Source organism: Loxodonta africana, chromosome 3 (genome assembly GCF_030014295.1).
Source record: "Loxodonta africana isolate mLoxAfr1 chromosome 3, mLoxAfr1.hap2, whole genome shotgun sequence".
NCBI classification, from domain to species: domain Eukaryota; kingdom Metazoa; phylum Chordata; class Mammalia; order Proboscidea; family Elephantidae; genus Loxodonta; species Loxodonta africana.
The window spans coordinates 17722780-17738632 of record NC_087344.1 but is presented as its reverse complement, the minus strand read 5'-3'; the positions used below and the strand labels follow the sequence as shown (position 1 = coordinate 17738632).

The 15853-nt window shown below is 39.1% G+C and overlaps 1 protein-coding gene and 1 pseudogene across 1 annotated transcript; both read right to left on the bottom strand.

Annotated features, from left to right (window-relative positions):
- Positions 1-1248: 1248 nt before the first annotated feature.
- Positions 1249-2186, bottom strand: LOC100673748 (olfactory receptor 7G2-like; annotated as a pseudogene).
- Positions 2187-6905: 4719 nt separating this feature from the next.
- Positions 6906-8892, bottom strand: LOC100673454 (olfactory receptor 7G2-like). The gene has a single exon (XM_064280562.1). It carries the CDS (start codon positions 8855-8857, stop codon positions 7919-7921), a length of 939 nt encoding a protein of 312 aa, XP_064136632.1. The 5' UTR covers positions 8858-8892; the 3' UTR covers positions 6906-7918.
- Between the last annotated feature and the right edge of the window lie 6961 nt (positions 8893-15853).

Below are 15853 nucleotides of genomic sequence, written 5' to 3'. Positions count from 1 at the left end.
TTGCTAAAACAGGTAAACCCTACTAATAGATATTGCAATAATGGTAAACTAATAAAATTACTGAAGGAAGTGGTAAAAATATGTGAGAGCAAAGTATAATAAGCCTTATAAGTTATGGCCAAATACAAAACATAATGGGCCTAGATAAATTTTATTGAGTATTATGTACCAGGCATTGTATAAGAATTAACTTCCCAACAGCAAAAAATACACTACATGGCCAATCTAATACTCTCATAGTAACTATTATCTCCCAAACAGATCCATGATTAGAAACAGATATATGCTATTCTCAGTGATCAGGTGGGAGAAATTGTCTTCTATATGATTCTATGCGAAAGTCTATTAACAGTATGTACTCTATTAACAATTTTTAATTAAAAAATTTCTGTTGTACATAGGGTCATTATGAGTTGCAATCAGCTCAATGGCACCTAACAACATTAACAATAGGTCCAGAGATGTCAGTTTTGTGTCTCTATGCATGATGTCTGGATATGACGCCTGAGTCTGTTGCAGCCACCTATGACAACAAGTAGAACGATTTCTAGGATGAAGGTGTTTCATGGGGAAATGAATGAAGTCCTACTGTTCTGTTCCTGTGCATTTCGAATCTCTGACATCCTTGTAACGAAAGATAACTCTCTGTTGTTTGGATACTCATAGTCAGGGTTATGCTTTCTTAATACAAACAAAGCCTTCCTAATCGATAAGGCCCAGTTATTATCTCACAATCATCTCAAGTCAGTGCAATATTCTAATCAACTAGTTTTATACAGGAATATAAAATTGAATATGGTAAATGCTGATGATACCAGTGACAGTCTTGATAATTACCAAATTGGGGCATGAAAGGTCAGATCCCTTCCTCAGTGGGACAAATTCTGCAGTGCCATTCACATGAATCTATCAATGGGATAAAGCTGAAGGTAGTCTGTATCTATTGCTTGCTTACATTCTTCCCCAACTCAACCCACCTTCTCATACTATCTTCTAAGAATATTTCCCCGAAATCACTATAACAGAGAACCTGACTAAAGAAACTGAGCTTAGGAGTTGAAATCATTTATCTGACACCACAAAGCTACAAAAAGAGCAAAGTCAGGTTTCAACACAATGTTGAATTACACCTAGCCATTATGTTATCTCTTCGTCTTAGAAGAACGTGGTGGTGGAAAATCAAGCATTCTGGCTCAAGAGTATCCTGTCACTTTGATGAAATCTAGAAATCCAAAGCACGTAATATAATCACTGAAAAGCAGTTGTGCCCCTGATAACACTCCTCAAGGCTGCCTTCATGTCCCTGTTTCTCAGGCTGTAGATGAAGGGGTTCATCATGGGAGTTACCATAGCGTACAGCATTGAAGCTACTGCAGTTTTCTTGGAAGAGTGTGTAAATGTCGTACTTATATACGAACCAAAAACTGTCCCATAGAATAAGAAAACAACTGAGAGGTGAGACCCACAGGTAGAAAAAGCTTTATACTTTCCACCTGCTGATGGCATTCTCAAAATGGAGGAGACATTAGAGTATAAGAGAAAATGATTGCGAAGAAAGGAAGAATACCCAGTATGCTAACTGCAAAAGATATGATGATGTTATTGATGAGAGTTTCAGAACAGGCAACTTTAATGACCTGAAAAACTTCGCAGAATAAGTAAAGGGTTTCCAGGTCTGTGCAAAAAGACAGTCTCAACAACATCAGACTGTGGAGCAGGGCATCCACAATGCTAACAAGCAAGGAGACTAGAGTCAGCAGGCCACAGAAGTGGGCGTCCATGATGACCATATACCTCAGCGGGTGACAAATGGCCACATAGCGGTCATAGGCCATTACTACAAGGAGGAAATTTGCCAAAGTACTAAAAATCATGACAAAGCAGACCTGGGTGAGGCATCCTTCATAAGTGATGCTCTGATTCTGTGCTTGGAGGTTTACCAGCATCTTTGGGATCGTGGCGGTGCTGAAACAGATGTCAGTAAATGAGAGATTGGAAAGAAAGAAGTACATGGGAGTGTGGAGGTGGGGGTCAGAGCTGACAGCCATGATGATGAGCAGGTTTCCCAGCACAGTGACCAGATACAGGGACAGAAACAGGCTAAAAAGGAGAGGCTGCAGTTCCCGATCCTCTGTCAGTCCCAGGAGAAGGAATTCTGAAACATCTGTTTGGTTTCTAGGTTCCATATTGTTGATGAATCTGGTGAAAAAGATGGAGGTGACTGACAATCAAACGTCAGCAAGCAGCATCTTGGGATGGGAATGAGAGGAATGGATGGGAATGCAAAGGTGGTACTGTCTGTGTGCATATTATTTGCTTAAATAAAATAGACCAAAAGCATATATGTCAGAGTGTCAATATTCATTTATTTTGGAAAGGGGCGAGAGGATGGTCATTTTTTTTATTACACTATTTTTGCTCATTTTAAATATTAGGTAATCTTATACAGAAAAAACACACTGGGGAGGCAGCCTGATGAGTCTGTCTTGGACATCACATCTTTCCCCAGAGGTCAGAACCGGGTAACATAAATAAAATATCCTCCGCTTTTTGAAAGTTTGCTTTATCCAGCTTCACTTTTATAAAAGATCCACATTAGTACCTGTTTTCTTTGTTAACCGAAACATAACTTAAGAGTATTTTTACTTTTATGAAAAAACACTAAGAGCAAAACAAGCATTCAGTGTTCGTTCTACAGCAAGCCATTAAAGAGACAGTGCACACCCTGAGCAGCCAGAGTCACAGGGCCAAGCTCCTTCCTGGAATCTACACTCAGCATCTCAACATAAAATGCCACAGCTTTGAACTGTGTCTGTGAACGTTGTACGTTAGTGTTATTTTAGGTTATATGTGTTCTTTGGTATGATTTGGTTGGGGTGCTCAAAAATTTTTCATATATAAATTAATGATAATTTTCCTAACTTTAAGCCATTTTAGCTTGTGATATGTTTCCTAGGAACACTCAACTTTTGGATAGTGGGGGAAACTTGTAATGGCAATGTGTGTTAAGAGCCAGGAATGAGAAGGTAAGGTGATGTTGATAAACCCTTCTTAACCACCCACAAGAATGCTAGTAAATCTCAGAGAATTTTTAAATGGTCATCACGCTTGAGAAGAGAAAGATTTCTGTTCCAGAGGAAAATAGTCCTTGCCATTGTGGAGAGAGGGGAGGACACGATCAGAATGACAGCTCCTTCACATTGGTGCCAAGTTAGAAGGAAACACATCAGAAAGATGAGAGACAGGCAGGAGATCAGAGGTGACTTGAATCTAATCATTTCATGCACATAATATCTTGATATGCATCATTCCCCTGGATGAACCTGTATTAAAACACCTGTCCTCATTTCCAAACATTAATTACGGGATTCAGGTTACCTGGCTGGCATCACTGAGGAATGATGCTTGACATTTGCCCTGGGTGTTGGAGGATGTAGATGGAAGAGCTTTCCTCAGGAAAGCAGAGGGACCAAGTGAGGCACCAGGCTCCCCGGCAAGAGGGTCATCTGTGGGAGGATTCTCAGGTGTGCTGCTTCCTGACTGGAGGAGGACTGTTGAGTGAGGTGGCCACAGATAGACTATTTGAGGTCTCTCTCTCTCTATATATATTTTTTATGTCCCTGGGGGCTCAATATCCAAAGCTCCTCATTAACCAAACACTTTCTTGTCATTCTGATCCCAGGACAAGGCAAATCTTTAAAGACCAAGACAATATAAAGTGGAATTCAGTATGGCTGATTCTCAGCCGCTGGGGGATCAGCTTCATGCCATTTACCTTTCTCTACCTGTTTCTCTCACCTCCAACTTACTTACATACCTTGCACACACGGTTATACTTCTTTAACTGAATTGTAGTCTTTTTTAAGTACAACCAAAAGCATGACTATCTTACCAATGGTGTTATTAAGCCCGATTTCAGTTTTAGCTGTGAGAGTACAAATAAAATATTTAGGAATATAGCTAAGTTATTGTAAAATGCAAATATGTACATTGTTACTTTCTAAGAGTCTTTGCATACCCCTGTCCCTTAATCTTAATTCTGTATATTTACAGAGTGTATTTCCAACTTGGGGGCTTTTGCTCACACTGGATCCTTCAGTTGGCTCCTCGTAATCTGTCCTCTGCTTCTTGGGACTTGAGCTAGCAGATTGCCTGCTGTCTTGCCTGCCAATCTCTGAATTCATAGATCTTGGCAGACTGTAAGCCAGAGCCCTGCTGTTTGACTTCCTGTCTTGGGTTCCCCAGCCACTGCCACTATGTGAAACAGGAGAAGCCTCCAGCCTGACCAATGTTCCAGCCTTGGCAACTCCATGAGCCTCTTCCTTAATATGAACTTCTCTATATATATGTATTTATCCACTTTCTTTTCTTCTGGTGCCTGAGGGCTTCTTTTGCTGCTCTCTTTCTGTTTTTTTGAATTGCAGCGTTAATGTTTTGATTTTGGCCCTTTCTTCTTTTTGTATGTGTGCATTTATTGCAATAAATTCACCTCTGAGCACTGTTTTTTCGGTGTTCCAAAGGTTCTAGTAGGATGTGTTTTCATTCTCACTTGATTCTATGAACTTCTTTATTTCACCCTTAATTTCTTCTATAACCTAGTGGTTTTTGAGTAAGATACTGTTCAATTTCCAGGGATTTGATTTTTTTTCCTTCCTTTTTCTGTAATTGATTTCTACTTCTTTGGCTTTATGGTCAGAAAAGATGCTTTGTAATATTTTGATGTTTTGGATTCTGTTAAGATTTTGTGGCCTAATGCATGGTCTATTCTGGAGAATGTCCCATGTGCACTGGAAAAGAAAGTATACTTGACTGCTGTTAGGTGGAGTGTTCTGTATATGTCTATGTCACAAGTATATCAAAGAAGCCCTGGTGGCTCAATGATTGAACACTTGGCTCCTATCCAAAAGGCTGGTGGTTCAAAATGACCCAGCTGCTCTGTGAGAGAAAGACCTGGTGATTTGCTTTCATAAAGATTACAGCCTCTAAAACTCGGTGGGGCAACACGGGGTTGCTATGAGTTGGAATCGACTGGATGACACCCAACAACAACAGCATTAATTATATAGGACTGCAATATCAAACTCTCACAAAAGTGGATGGCTTAAAATGAGAAAAAAATTATTATCTCAATGTTCTGGAGGCTAGAAGTCCAAATTCAATTTGTCAACAGGACGACATTGCCTCTGAATCTCTGGGGGAGATCCTTTCTTGTCTGTCCCAACTTCTGGTATCCCTATGAATTCTTTGGCTTATAGCTGCAGCTTCACTCCATATCTTCCTTTGTCTTCACAAGACATCCTCCCTCTTGGACTCTCTGTCTCAATATCTTCTCTTTTAGAAAGATAACACTCATATTGGTTTAGAACCCTCCCTACTCCAGCATGAGCTCATGTTAACAGGTAACATCTTCAAAGATCTTATTTCCAAGCAAAGTCACATTTGCAGGTATCAGGAGTTAGGACTTCAATCTATCTTATTAGGAGGTATAATTAAATCCATAATGGTAAATTCAACAAAATAGAAGAACTTAAGAGAAAATGGTAAATACAATATTCAGGATAGTGTTTGCCACTTGTAGGGTAGAAGGCAATAAGACTAGGAGGCTATTCATGGGATTATATGGTGATGCCATTACTTTATTTCATAACCTGGGTCACGAGTATATGAGCTTTCAGTATATTACCATTCTTTAAGAACTACTGATACATTTTATACAGTACTTCGTGTATGATATTTTGATAATAAGTAAAATTGAGGATTGCATTTTCCAGATTCTTTCATATTCTAGATTCTAAATCCATTCTCTTATTTTCTTCTGATATTAATGTCACGCTTCCCAAACTTTAGCATGTATCAAAATCTCAAAAAAGAAATTATTTAGATTGTTCATCCTTCAGATGTCTCCCCAGATATCAAAGTCAGTAGGTCTTGGGTGAGGTATGGAAACCAGCAGTATGAATGAGGTTTCAGGTGATTCATCTCTGTAAGTGTTTTATGGACATAAATGGAGACAGCTTTGCCTGTAATACACCTGGTGTGCCTGGTAAGGAGTTGACCTCTCCATTCAGTGCTGAACACAATTCCACCACCACCATCAATGATGACCAGAAGGCACTCCAGACACACCATGAATTCTCGTAAAAGATCTGCTTTTTTGTCACCCCAACATGACAGAGATGATTCTGATTGATGGTCCTGATACTTTGTGGTTGTGATAAAACTGATCTCCCTAAGCCTGTCAACTACCCTTTTGTCTCATTCCACTTTACACTTTACATGTCTCCCTCAAAATAAAGTCCATGCCCATAGGAAATTTGTTTTCCTCATAAATACACGTAATGAAATTTTGCATGAGATCCCTAAGAGCACAGCCAACCCTCTGAAACTTTAATGGTTCAATCAATTTTATTCAACCTCTGTGTAGACTCACCAGAGATGAGAAAGAAAAACTACAAAATAAGGTGACAAACGAGAAAAGTAAAATCTCATGTACACTCCAATCAATAAATCAATGAGTAAGGATCAAAGAAAATGTGTTTCCAAAAAAGATGACCAATTCTACTTTGCCTACTCAATAACAATTCATTTGACTTTATTACTGAAACAGGTAAAACCTGCTAATAGATATTACAATAACAGTAAGCCAATAAGAGTGCTGAAGGAAGTGATAAAAATATGTGAGAGTAAGGAATTTTAAGCCTTAAAAATTATGGAAAAATGTAGAAAACAATGGTCCTAGTTAAATTTTGTTGAGTATTATGTACCACGTATTTTGTTAAGTGCTTGTAGTGGTTATAAGTATTAACTTCCCAAAAGAAAAAGTACAATACATGGTCAATCTAAGGCTCTCATAGTAATTATTTTCCCCTAAACAGAACTGTGATTAGAATGGGATATATGCTATTCTCAGTGATCAGATGGGAGCAGATGTCTTCTATATGATTCTATGGAAAAGTCTATTAATAATAGGTGCTGTACTAACAATTTTTAATAAAAAATTTCTGTTGTAAATAGAGTAACTATGAGCCAGAATCGACTCGATGGCACCCAACAACAAGATTAACAATAGATCCAGGGACAGTCAATTTTGTGTCTGTATGCATGATGTCTGGTTATGACACCTGAGTCTGTTGCAGCCACCTGTGATAACGAGGAGAACCATTCCTAGGATGAAAGCACTGCATGGAGAAATGAATGAAGTCCTACTGTCCTGTTCCTGTGAATTTCGAATCTCTGACATCCTTGTAATGAAAGATACTTCTCCGTTGTTTGGACACTCAGAGTCATGGTTATACTTTCTTAATAGAAACAAAGCCTTCCTCATCGATAAGGTCCAGTTATTATCTCACAATCATCTCAAGTCACTGCAATATTCTAATCAGTCCATTTTATACAGGAATATAAAATTGAATATGGTAAATGCTGATGATACCAGGAACACATGCACTTTACCAGTGACAGTCTTGATAATTACTAAATTGGGGCACGAAAGGTCAGATCCCTTCCTCAGTGGGAAAATTCTGCAGTGCCATTCACATAAATCTATCAATGGGATAAAGCTGAAGATAGCCTGTATCTATTGCTTGCTTACATTCTTCTGCAGCTCAATCCACCTTCTCATACTATCTTCTAAGAATATTACCCCAAAATCAGTATAACAAAAAACCCTGCCTCGGGCTCTGCTTCTATAGAATCTGACCAAAGAAACTGAGCTTAGAGAGTTGAGATCATTTATCTAACACCACATAGCTACACAAGGAGCAACTTCAGGTTTCAACACCAAGTTGAGTTACACTTAGCCATTGTATTATCTCTTCAGTATAGAAGAACGTGGTGGTGGAAGATCAAGGATTCTGGGTCGATGTAACCTGTCAGTTTGATGAAATTTACAAATCCCAAACGAAAGCACATAATATAATCACTGAAAAGTAGTTGTGCCCCTGATAACACTCCTCAAGGCTGCCTTCATGTCCCTGTTTCTCAGGCTGTAGATGAAGGGGTTCATCATGGGAGTTACCATAGTGTATATCATTGAAGCTACTGCAGTTTTCTTGGAAGAGTGTGTAAATGTCGTACTGATATATGAACCAAAAGCTGTCCCATAGAATAAGGAAACAACTGAGATGTGAGACCCACAGGTAGAAAAAGCTTTATACTTTCCACCTGCTGATGGCATTCTCAAAATGGAGGAGACGATTTGTGTATAAGAGAAAATGATTGCGAAGAAAGGAAGAACACCCAGTATGCTAACTGCAAAATACAAGATGATGTTATTGATGAGGATTTCAGAACAGGCAACTTTGATGACCTGAAAAACTTCACAGAAAAAGTAAAGGGTTTCCAGGTCTGTGCAGAAGGACAGTCTCAACAACATCAGACTGTGGAGCAGGGCATCCACAACGCTAACGAGCAAGGAGACTAGAATCAGCAGGCCACAGAAGCGGGTGTCCATGATGACCATGTACCTCAGTGGGTGACAAATAGCCACATAGCGGTCATAGGCCATTACTCCAAGGAGAAAACTTTCCAAAGTACTAAAAATCATGACAAAGCAGACCTGGGTGAGGCATCCTGCATAAGTGATGCTCTGATTCTGTGCTTGGAGGTTCACCAGCATCTTTGGGATCGTGGTGGTGCTGAAACAGATGTCAGTAAATGAGAGATTGGAAAGAAAGAAGTACATTGGGGTGTGGAGGTGGGGGTCAGAGCTGACGGCCAGGATGATGAGCAAGTTTCCCAGCACAGTGACCAGATACATGGACAGAAACAGGCTAAAAAGGAGAGGCTGCAGTTCCATATCCTCTGTCAGTGCCAGGAGAAGGAATTCTGAAACATCTGTTTGGTTTCTAGGTTCCATATTCTTGATGAATCTGGTGGAAGAGATGGAGGTGACTGACAATCGAATGTCAGCAAGCAGCATCTTGGGATGGAAACAAGAGAAATGGGTGGGAATATAAAGGTTTTACCTTCTGCATCTATATTGTTTGGTTATTTACAAAAAGTGAAGAAGCTGATATAGCAGGGTATCAAGATTTATTATTTTGGAAAGGAGTGAGGGGGTGGTCTTTTTTTATTACATTCTTTGTGCTCTTATTAGCATTTTAAATATTTGGTAATTGTGTAAAGAAAAACATATTTTGGAGGCAGCCTGATAAGACTGTCTCAGACACAATTGCTTTCTTCAGAAATTAGAAGTCGGCGACAGAAATACAAGTATTCCCTGCTTTTTGAAAGTTCACGTTATGCTACTTCACTTTTCAAAAGATCCACATCAGTATCTGTTTTCTTCACTAACTGAAAGAAATTCAAAGTGTATTTTTGCTTAAAAAAAAAGATCAAAAACAAAACTTGCCTTCAGTGTTTTTTTTTTTTTTAACAATTCTGTAAAGAGGTATTGCACCCCTGCTAGCAATGAGTGTCCATCCCCGAGCCCCTTTCCTGAAAACTACACTCAGCAGTTGTCTTACCTTTGGACTGTGGCTGTGAACTCTCTATGTTAGGGTTATTTTAGGTTATATGTGTTATTTTGTATGATTTGGTGTGTTATTTTGGGGTCTGGGAATGCTCAAAGTTTTTTCCCATATAAATTAGTGGTAATGGCTTCTTCACTTAAGGCCATTTCAACTTATGAAAGCTTTCGTAGGAACACTCTATTTTCAGATAGTGGGGGAAACCTGTAAGAAAAATGCGTGCTGACAACTAGGAATGGGAAGATAAGGTTATGCTGATAAATCTACTTTTCCCACCACAAGAATGCTAGTAAATATCAGAGAATTTTAAAATAGTCATCATGATTGAGAAGGGGCAGATTTCTATTCAGGAGGAAAATGGTCCTTGGCATTATGGAGAGAGAGAAGGACACTAGCAGAATGACAGCTCCTTGCTATTGGTGCAAAGATAGAAGGAAACATGTCAGGAAGATGGAAGACAGATAGGAGTTCAGGGATGTCTTGATTCCAATCATTTCATGCACATACTATCTTCACATGCATCATTCCTCTGGATGTTCCTGTATTAAAATATCTGCCCTCACTTCTAAATATTAACTGAGGGATTTATGTTACCTGGCTGGCATCATTGAGGAATGATGATTGACATCAGCCCTGGATGTTGGATGATGTAGATGGGAGATCTATCCTTAGGAAAGGCAGAGGGACCAATTGAGGCACCAGGCTCCTGGGCAAGAGAATCATCTGTGGCTAGAGCCTCAGGTGTGCTGCTTCCTGACTGGAAGCGGACTGTTGAATGAGGTGGCCACAGGTAGACTATATGAGGTCTCTATGTCCCTGTGGGCTCAATATCCAAAGATCCTCATTAACTAAACACTTTTCTTGTCATTCTGATCCCAGGACAGAGCAAATCTTTAAAGACCAAGAAAATAGAAGGTAGAATTAAATGTGGCTGAATCCCAGCCTCTGGGAGACCAGCTGTATGCCATTTATCTCTCTCTACCTGTTTCTTTTAGTTCCACATCACATACCTTTTACATATGGATACACCATCCTTCTCTAATTGCATCACAACCTTTTTTAAGTACAACTGAAAGCATATCCACCTTAGTAGTGATGTTAAAAAGCCTGATTCCATTTTAGGTGTGACGATATAATTTATGTATGAGGGTACAAATATAGGTAAGTTATTTTAAAATGCAAATACATAGTCTTGTTACTTTCGGAGTGTCATTGAATATTCCCAGATCCTTACTCGTTATTCTGTATATGTATATAGAGCATATGGTAAGCCATTCTGTCTGTGATCAGTATAGATATCCCTATTACTCCTTTTCTAGTGTTTCATAATGAACTTTTCCAGTTGTGTCCCCAAAATTTTTATGTACATTTTTCTTAATATTAGTGGAATGTGGGTTTGTATTTTGGCTCTTAATTTTTAGTGGAGATGTGAAAAATCACATTTTCACTGGCTAGGCACTACTATGCAGGCTTATCCATATTCTCAGTAGGTTTAGTTACATGAAAACCATTATTTAATAGATGAAGATGGTATTCCGTGTGAATATTCACTTAAAAACCTTCGTCTTTAATGAATTCAATATACTCATGAATTTATCAATTTATTTTACTACATGTTAATTGTTTCCATATAAATTTTGTTTGCTAATCTACAGCATTCTCAATATGTTATTTGAGAAACAATTTGAGACAAGATGGCATTATAGTGTCACTCTTCACCGTCTTAACCTCATTTATTTCAAGCATATGGCATAATAAAAATGTAAATTTCTACTGGAATCTTCCCACTCAAATAGAATCTGCCAGTCGTTATTTTAATAGCCAGGAAGAAAAATGATAAGCAAAAAAACAAGATTAGCTTTTCAGGTACCATAATCAGAACTCAAACACAGAATGATAAGTAGGCTGCACCTTCGAATTTATGGCCTTAGCAAGGAATTTTAGCTGGAAGATTGCTCTTTCCAGGTGATAAGGGCTAAATGTTCTAGAAAGGATTAGATATTTGAAGCCAAGGTCAGAGGTGGTGTTACTTGATTTGAGAAGTGTGAGTGAACACAAGAGTTGTGGACATTGCTTGGCCCATGGCTGTGGATTTTGATCAACTAAAAGTTTCTTAAAAGTCTTCAGGAAGAAATTGAACCAAGCTCCCTACTGTCTTTGTGGCTGGATTTGTGACTTTCTCACTATTACCAACAGGAAGAGGTAGGAAATGGAGCTCATGAGTTGAGTGTTGGTGATTAGTGAGAGCTACTCTGAACCTGCTAGACAGAAAGAGTGAACACATTGGTGAAAAGAGAGAAAAAAAATCTTTAAATTCGAAGAGAATATGCAATTTGTGATTTACATAGCCAGAAGGAACAACAATCCAAAAATAAGAACTAAGAACAAGTATACTCAGAGAAAAAAATCAAGATTCAAAACATTCAGGCAAGTTCTGAATCTTGATTTTTTTCTCTGATTGTACTTGGTGTGCGACGAGGAGAAGAAAAAGATGAAATCAAAGAGGTAGTGTTAGGCAAATTATACAAAGAGCATCCTGATGGAAAGGGCAAATGCAGGATGGCCATGTGTAGTGCTTTTGTAGTAATCCTAAATGATGGTGGCTTATACCATGGTGGTAATTGTAGAGGTGTTAAGATCTGGTGGCATTATGGATATCTTTTGGTGGTATAGGCAACAGGGTTTTTTGAAAAATTGGGCACAGAGCATAAAAAAGAGAGAGGAATAAAAGATGATGCTCAGTTGGAGAGAACTGCTCAGCACCCGAAAAAATGGTGTTATTATTCACTGTGATAGGAAAGACTGTGGGAAATGTATATCTAGGAGTTTAATATCAGGGTTGTAGTTTTGGATAAGTTGAGTTTGAGATGTCTGTTGGAGAGGCCAAGTGGGCAGTTGTGTATAAGTCTAGAATGTTATATAGGGGAACGTTATATGTAAGTCTAGAATTTAGGGGAGTGATCCTCTCTGGAGACATAAATTTGGGAGTTATTAGAATTAGATAACTTTTAAAGCCTTGAGTCTGGATGTTACTGCCAAGGAGTCAAGGTAGTTAAAGAAAAGAGGGTTAGGACTGAACTTTAAGACACTCCAGTGTGTGAGGTTGGGAAGATGAGAAAGACACATCCTAGGAAACTGAGAACTAGTAGCCAGTGAGGTAGGAGCAAAACCAAGATAATGTACCTTGCTGAAAGCCAAGTGTATTAGTTTCTTGTGACTTCTGTAAAGATGAGCACAAACGTGCTGGCTTCATACAACAGAAATAAATTCTCTCACACTCCTGGAGGGCAGAAGTCCGCGATCAGTTTCACTGCTCCGAAATGAAGGTGTATGCAGAGTAGTGCTCCTGTAGAGACTCACTCGGCAAATCTGTTGCCTCTTTGAGCTTCTGGTGGCTTCAGCTTTTCTTTGGCTTCTGGCCTCATCACACATTCTTGCCTCAATGGGCATATTACCTTTCCTTCTGTCTGAGTCAAATCTCTCTCTCTATCTCTCTTATAAAGATATTTCTGATTGCATTTAGGGCCTACTCAGATAACCCTTTATCCCATCTGCAAAGAACCTTTTCCCCAATACAGTAAAATTTGCAAGTTCCACAGATTAGGACCTGATATCTTTGGGGCTGTTATGTAATGTATTACACCAAGTGAAGAAAGTATTCCAGTAAGTACTAAGCTAAGTCAAGGTTGGTGACAAGCAAAGTAAGTGAGAGATGCAGAACTGAAGCCAGGATTTAACAAGGTAGAGAATCTTGATGACTCTCCGGAGCCCTTTCTATTGCATGCAGGGTCAGGGGTCTGATTGAACTGAACTCAGATAGAAATGGGAGGACAGAATTGGTGATCAGCAAAATGCTAACAGAATTTCAAAAAATCAAATCTAGCAAAAACTGGAAAAAAATAATACTTCTGTTGAATTTGGTTTAATTCCGGGAATGGAAGGTTGTTTCTTTCTCCATACAACCACAGTGTTCACTCTCACTATTCCTTTTCTTAAAAGTCAATTTCTCAGCGAGGCATCTTCTGGCCCTCTATCTAAATCACAGCACCTTCATATTTTCTTACCCTCTTTCCTGGTGTGTGATCTCCATAGCAATTATCACCACCTAAGTCATGCTTTTCTTATTGCATCAGGTTGGGTTTCATGTTTTCTTGTCTACTCCACTTAAGCAGAGATTAGGATGTCAAAGGTTTGTTAGGGAGTGCTCCTTGGACCAGCACCTGTGAAAGAAAAGGGAAGGAGGAAGGATTGGGAAGAGGAAGAAACTGAGTTGTGATGAAGTCTTGAGATCAGCAGGGAGCTCTGGAGCTGGAATGGCCCTTCAGGGTTATGCCAGTTGGGGTAAGAGACTCAGGCCTTTAAAAGGTGTGTAGATCATGCATTGGATGCAACACTGTGAGGAGGTGGGCCCTTGGGTGCAGAGGTTCTCTTCTACTGAATCACTCTCAAATGGCGCTAACAGTTAAAGGCACTCTGCTTAGCTAAGTGCTGAAGCCAGTGCTTAAAAATATGTGAAAGCAGCAGGAAAGAAAGGACCAGAATGAGGATGCCAGACCTGGAAGAAAGTTGTGCTGGTACTTATTAGCTGGCAAGCATTATATTTATTGTCGTTAATTTCTATTGAGTCAGCACTCACTATTTGGGATCTCATGTATAACCAAATGAAATGCATTCCAATCTTGTGGCATCTTCATGTGGTTGGTATATTTGAGACCATTGTAGTGGCCATTGTTAATCCATCACCTTGAAGGTTTCCCAGGCCTTTGCTGTCCCTCAACTTTCTCAGACATGAAGTCCTTCTAGTGATTAATCCCTTCTGATGATGCATCCAAAGTAAGTGAGTTGAAAACTCAGACAATATTTGGTTCTCCATTGGGTTTTCATTGGCTGATTTTTAGAAGTAGATTACCAGGCCTTTCTTCCTTTTTTGTCTTACTCTGGAAGTTTCTCTGAAGCCTGCCCACTATGGGTGACCTGCTGATGTTTGAAATACTTGTGGCATAGCTTCCAGCATTATAGCACCATGCAAGCCACCACAGTACAACACACTGACAGACAGGTAGTGGCACTATAGTGAGCACGTGCAGTTACTATGGTGCTTGACTCTACATCAGACTTTCCCAGCACGAGGCTTAGTGTAAGCCTCCCATGTTAATGAAATTTCTTTTGCTGGTAATTAGTGTTGGAAGGGACATATATCCCATACCAGGCTGATAGTATAGGCTATCTTCTACATGATTCCTTGGGAAGATTATCTCTCCATTACAAAGAGACCAAATAGAAGCAGTCAGTTTTCTGTTTCTATTATTGTTTCTGAAATGACCTATGTGCCTTTGGTGACCATAAAGAGAATAACCTTAGGAAGAAGTGAACATATGAAGAGTGAAAATGCAACACTGTAGTTCTGTGCCTGAACCTACTCTATCTCTGAAACCTTTGTTAGGAGTGATAATTGTTTTTAATGTTTGGTTCTGTTTGTGTCATTGATAAAATTTGAGGCATCTAATATATTTATGCCAATTTTATAGATGAGGATACTGAGCTTGGAAGCAAGTTGTCAAAGGTCAGACAGCTACTTCAGAGCAGAGGCAGGATTCAACTTGACCTCCAGGATGAAGACAGGTTCTTGAAACCAGGTACATGGATGGGTTAAAAAAAAAAAAATTTTTTTTTTTTTTGAGGTGGGATTCAACTTGATGTGCACGATGAAGACCAGGTTCCTGAGACCAGGTACGTGGATGGGAGAATGGATGGAAACAGCCTAAAGAAGAGGGGTTGTAGTTCTGGATTCTCTGAGAGGAGAGAGGGAGGAATCCTTCTTGGTTTTCACATGTTTGGTTTTCTGATTCCGTGTTGTTGATGAGTCTGATGGAAAAGATAGACATGATGAGACACACAATAGATGTGCAAAGTACCTCATTTTAGAGGCAGTCTCACATCTATATTGTGGAACAAAATGAAAATTACAAATCTTTATGCTCTCTGTTTCTGTTTTTCCTCCACTTCTTTCTTCCCTTCCTCTTTTAATTTTTTTCCTCTCAGTCCTCCTCTCGACTCCACTAACCAGTTCCTCAAGTTTAAATTATTGAATATCCTACTGCCTAGGAAGTCATCAAATTTAAGACTATAGTTGCCTCTGGGAAGCAAAGGAACGGGTTGGACAGAAATAAAAAGACTATGTCCTCTTTTCTCTTACTATTTTGTTAATTTAAGAAGATAGTCATCATGGCAAAATTTCAGCATTTTTAAATTCTGGAAACATAAATACATGGTATTTCTCCTGTTCTTCTGTGCTGTTGTCCCTGTTAAAATACTCCATTGATTAATAAATGGAAACAGATATATGGCTGATTTAGCCTGTGGGTTCTGCCTGGTTTCCACCT

Excerpts from the sequence above, each read along its gene's own strand:
- LOC100673454 (XM_064280562.1), bottom strand. The coding sequence starts at position 8,857 with ATGGAACCTAGAAACCAAACAGATGTTTCAGAATTCCTTCTCCTGGCA.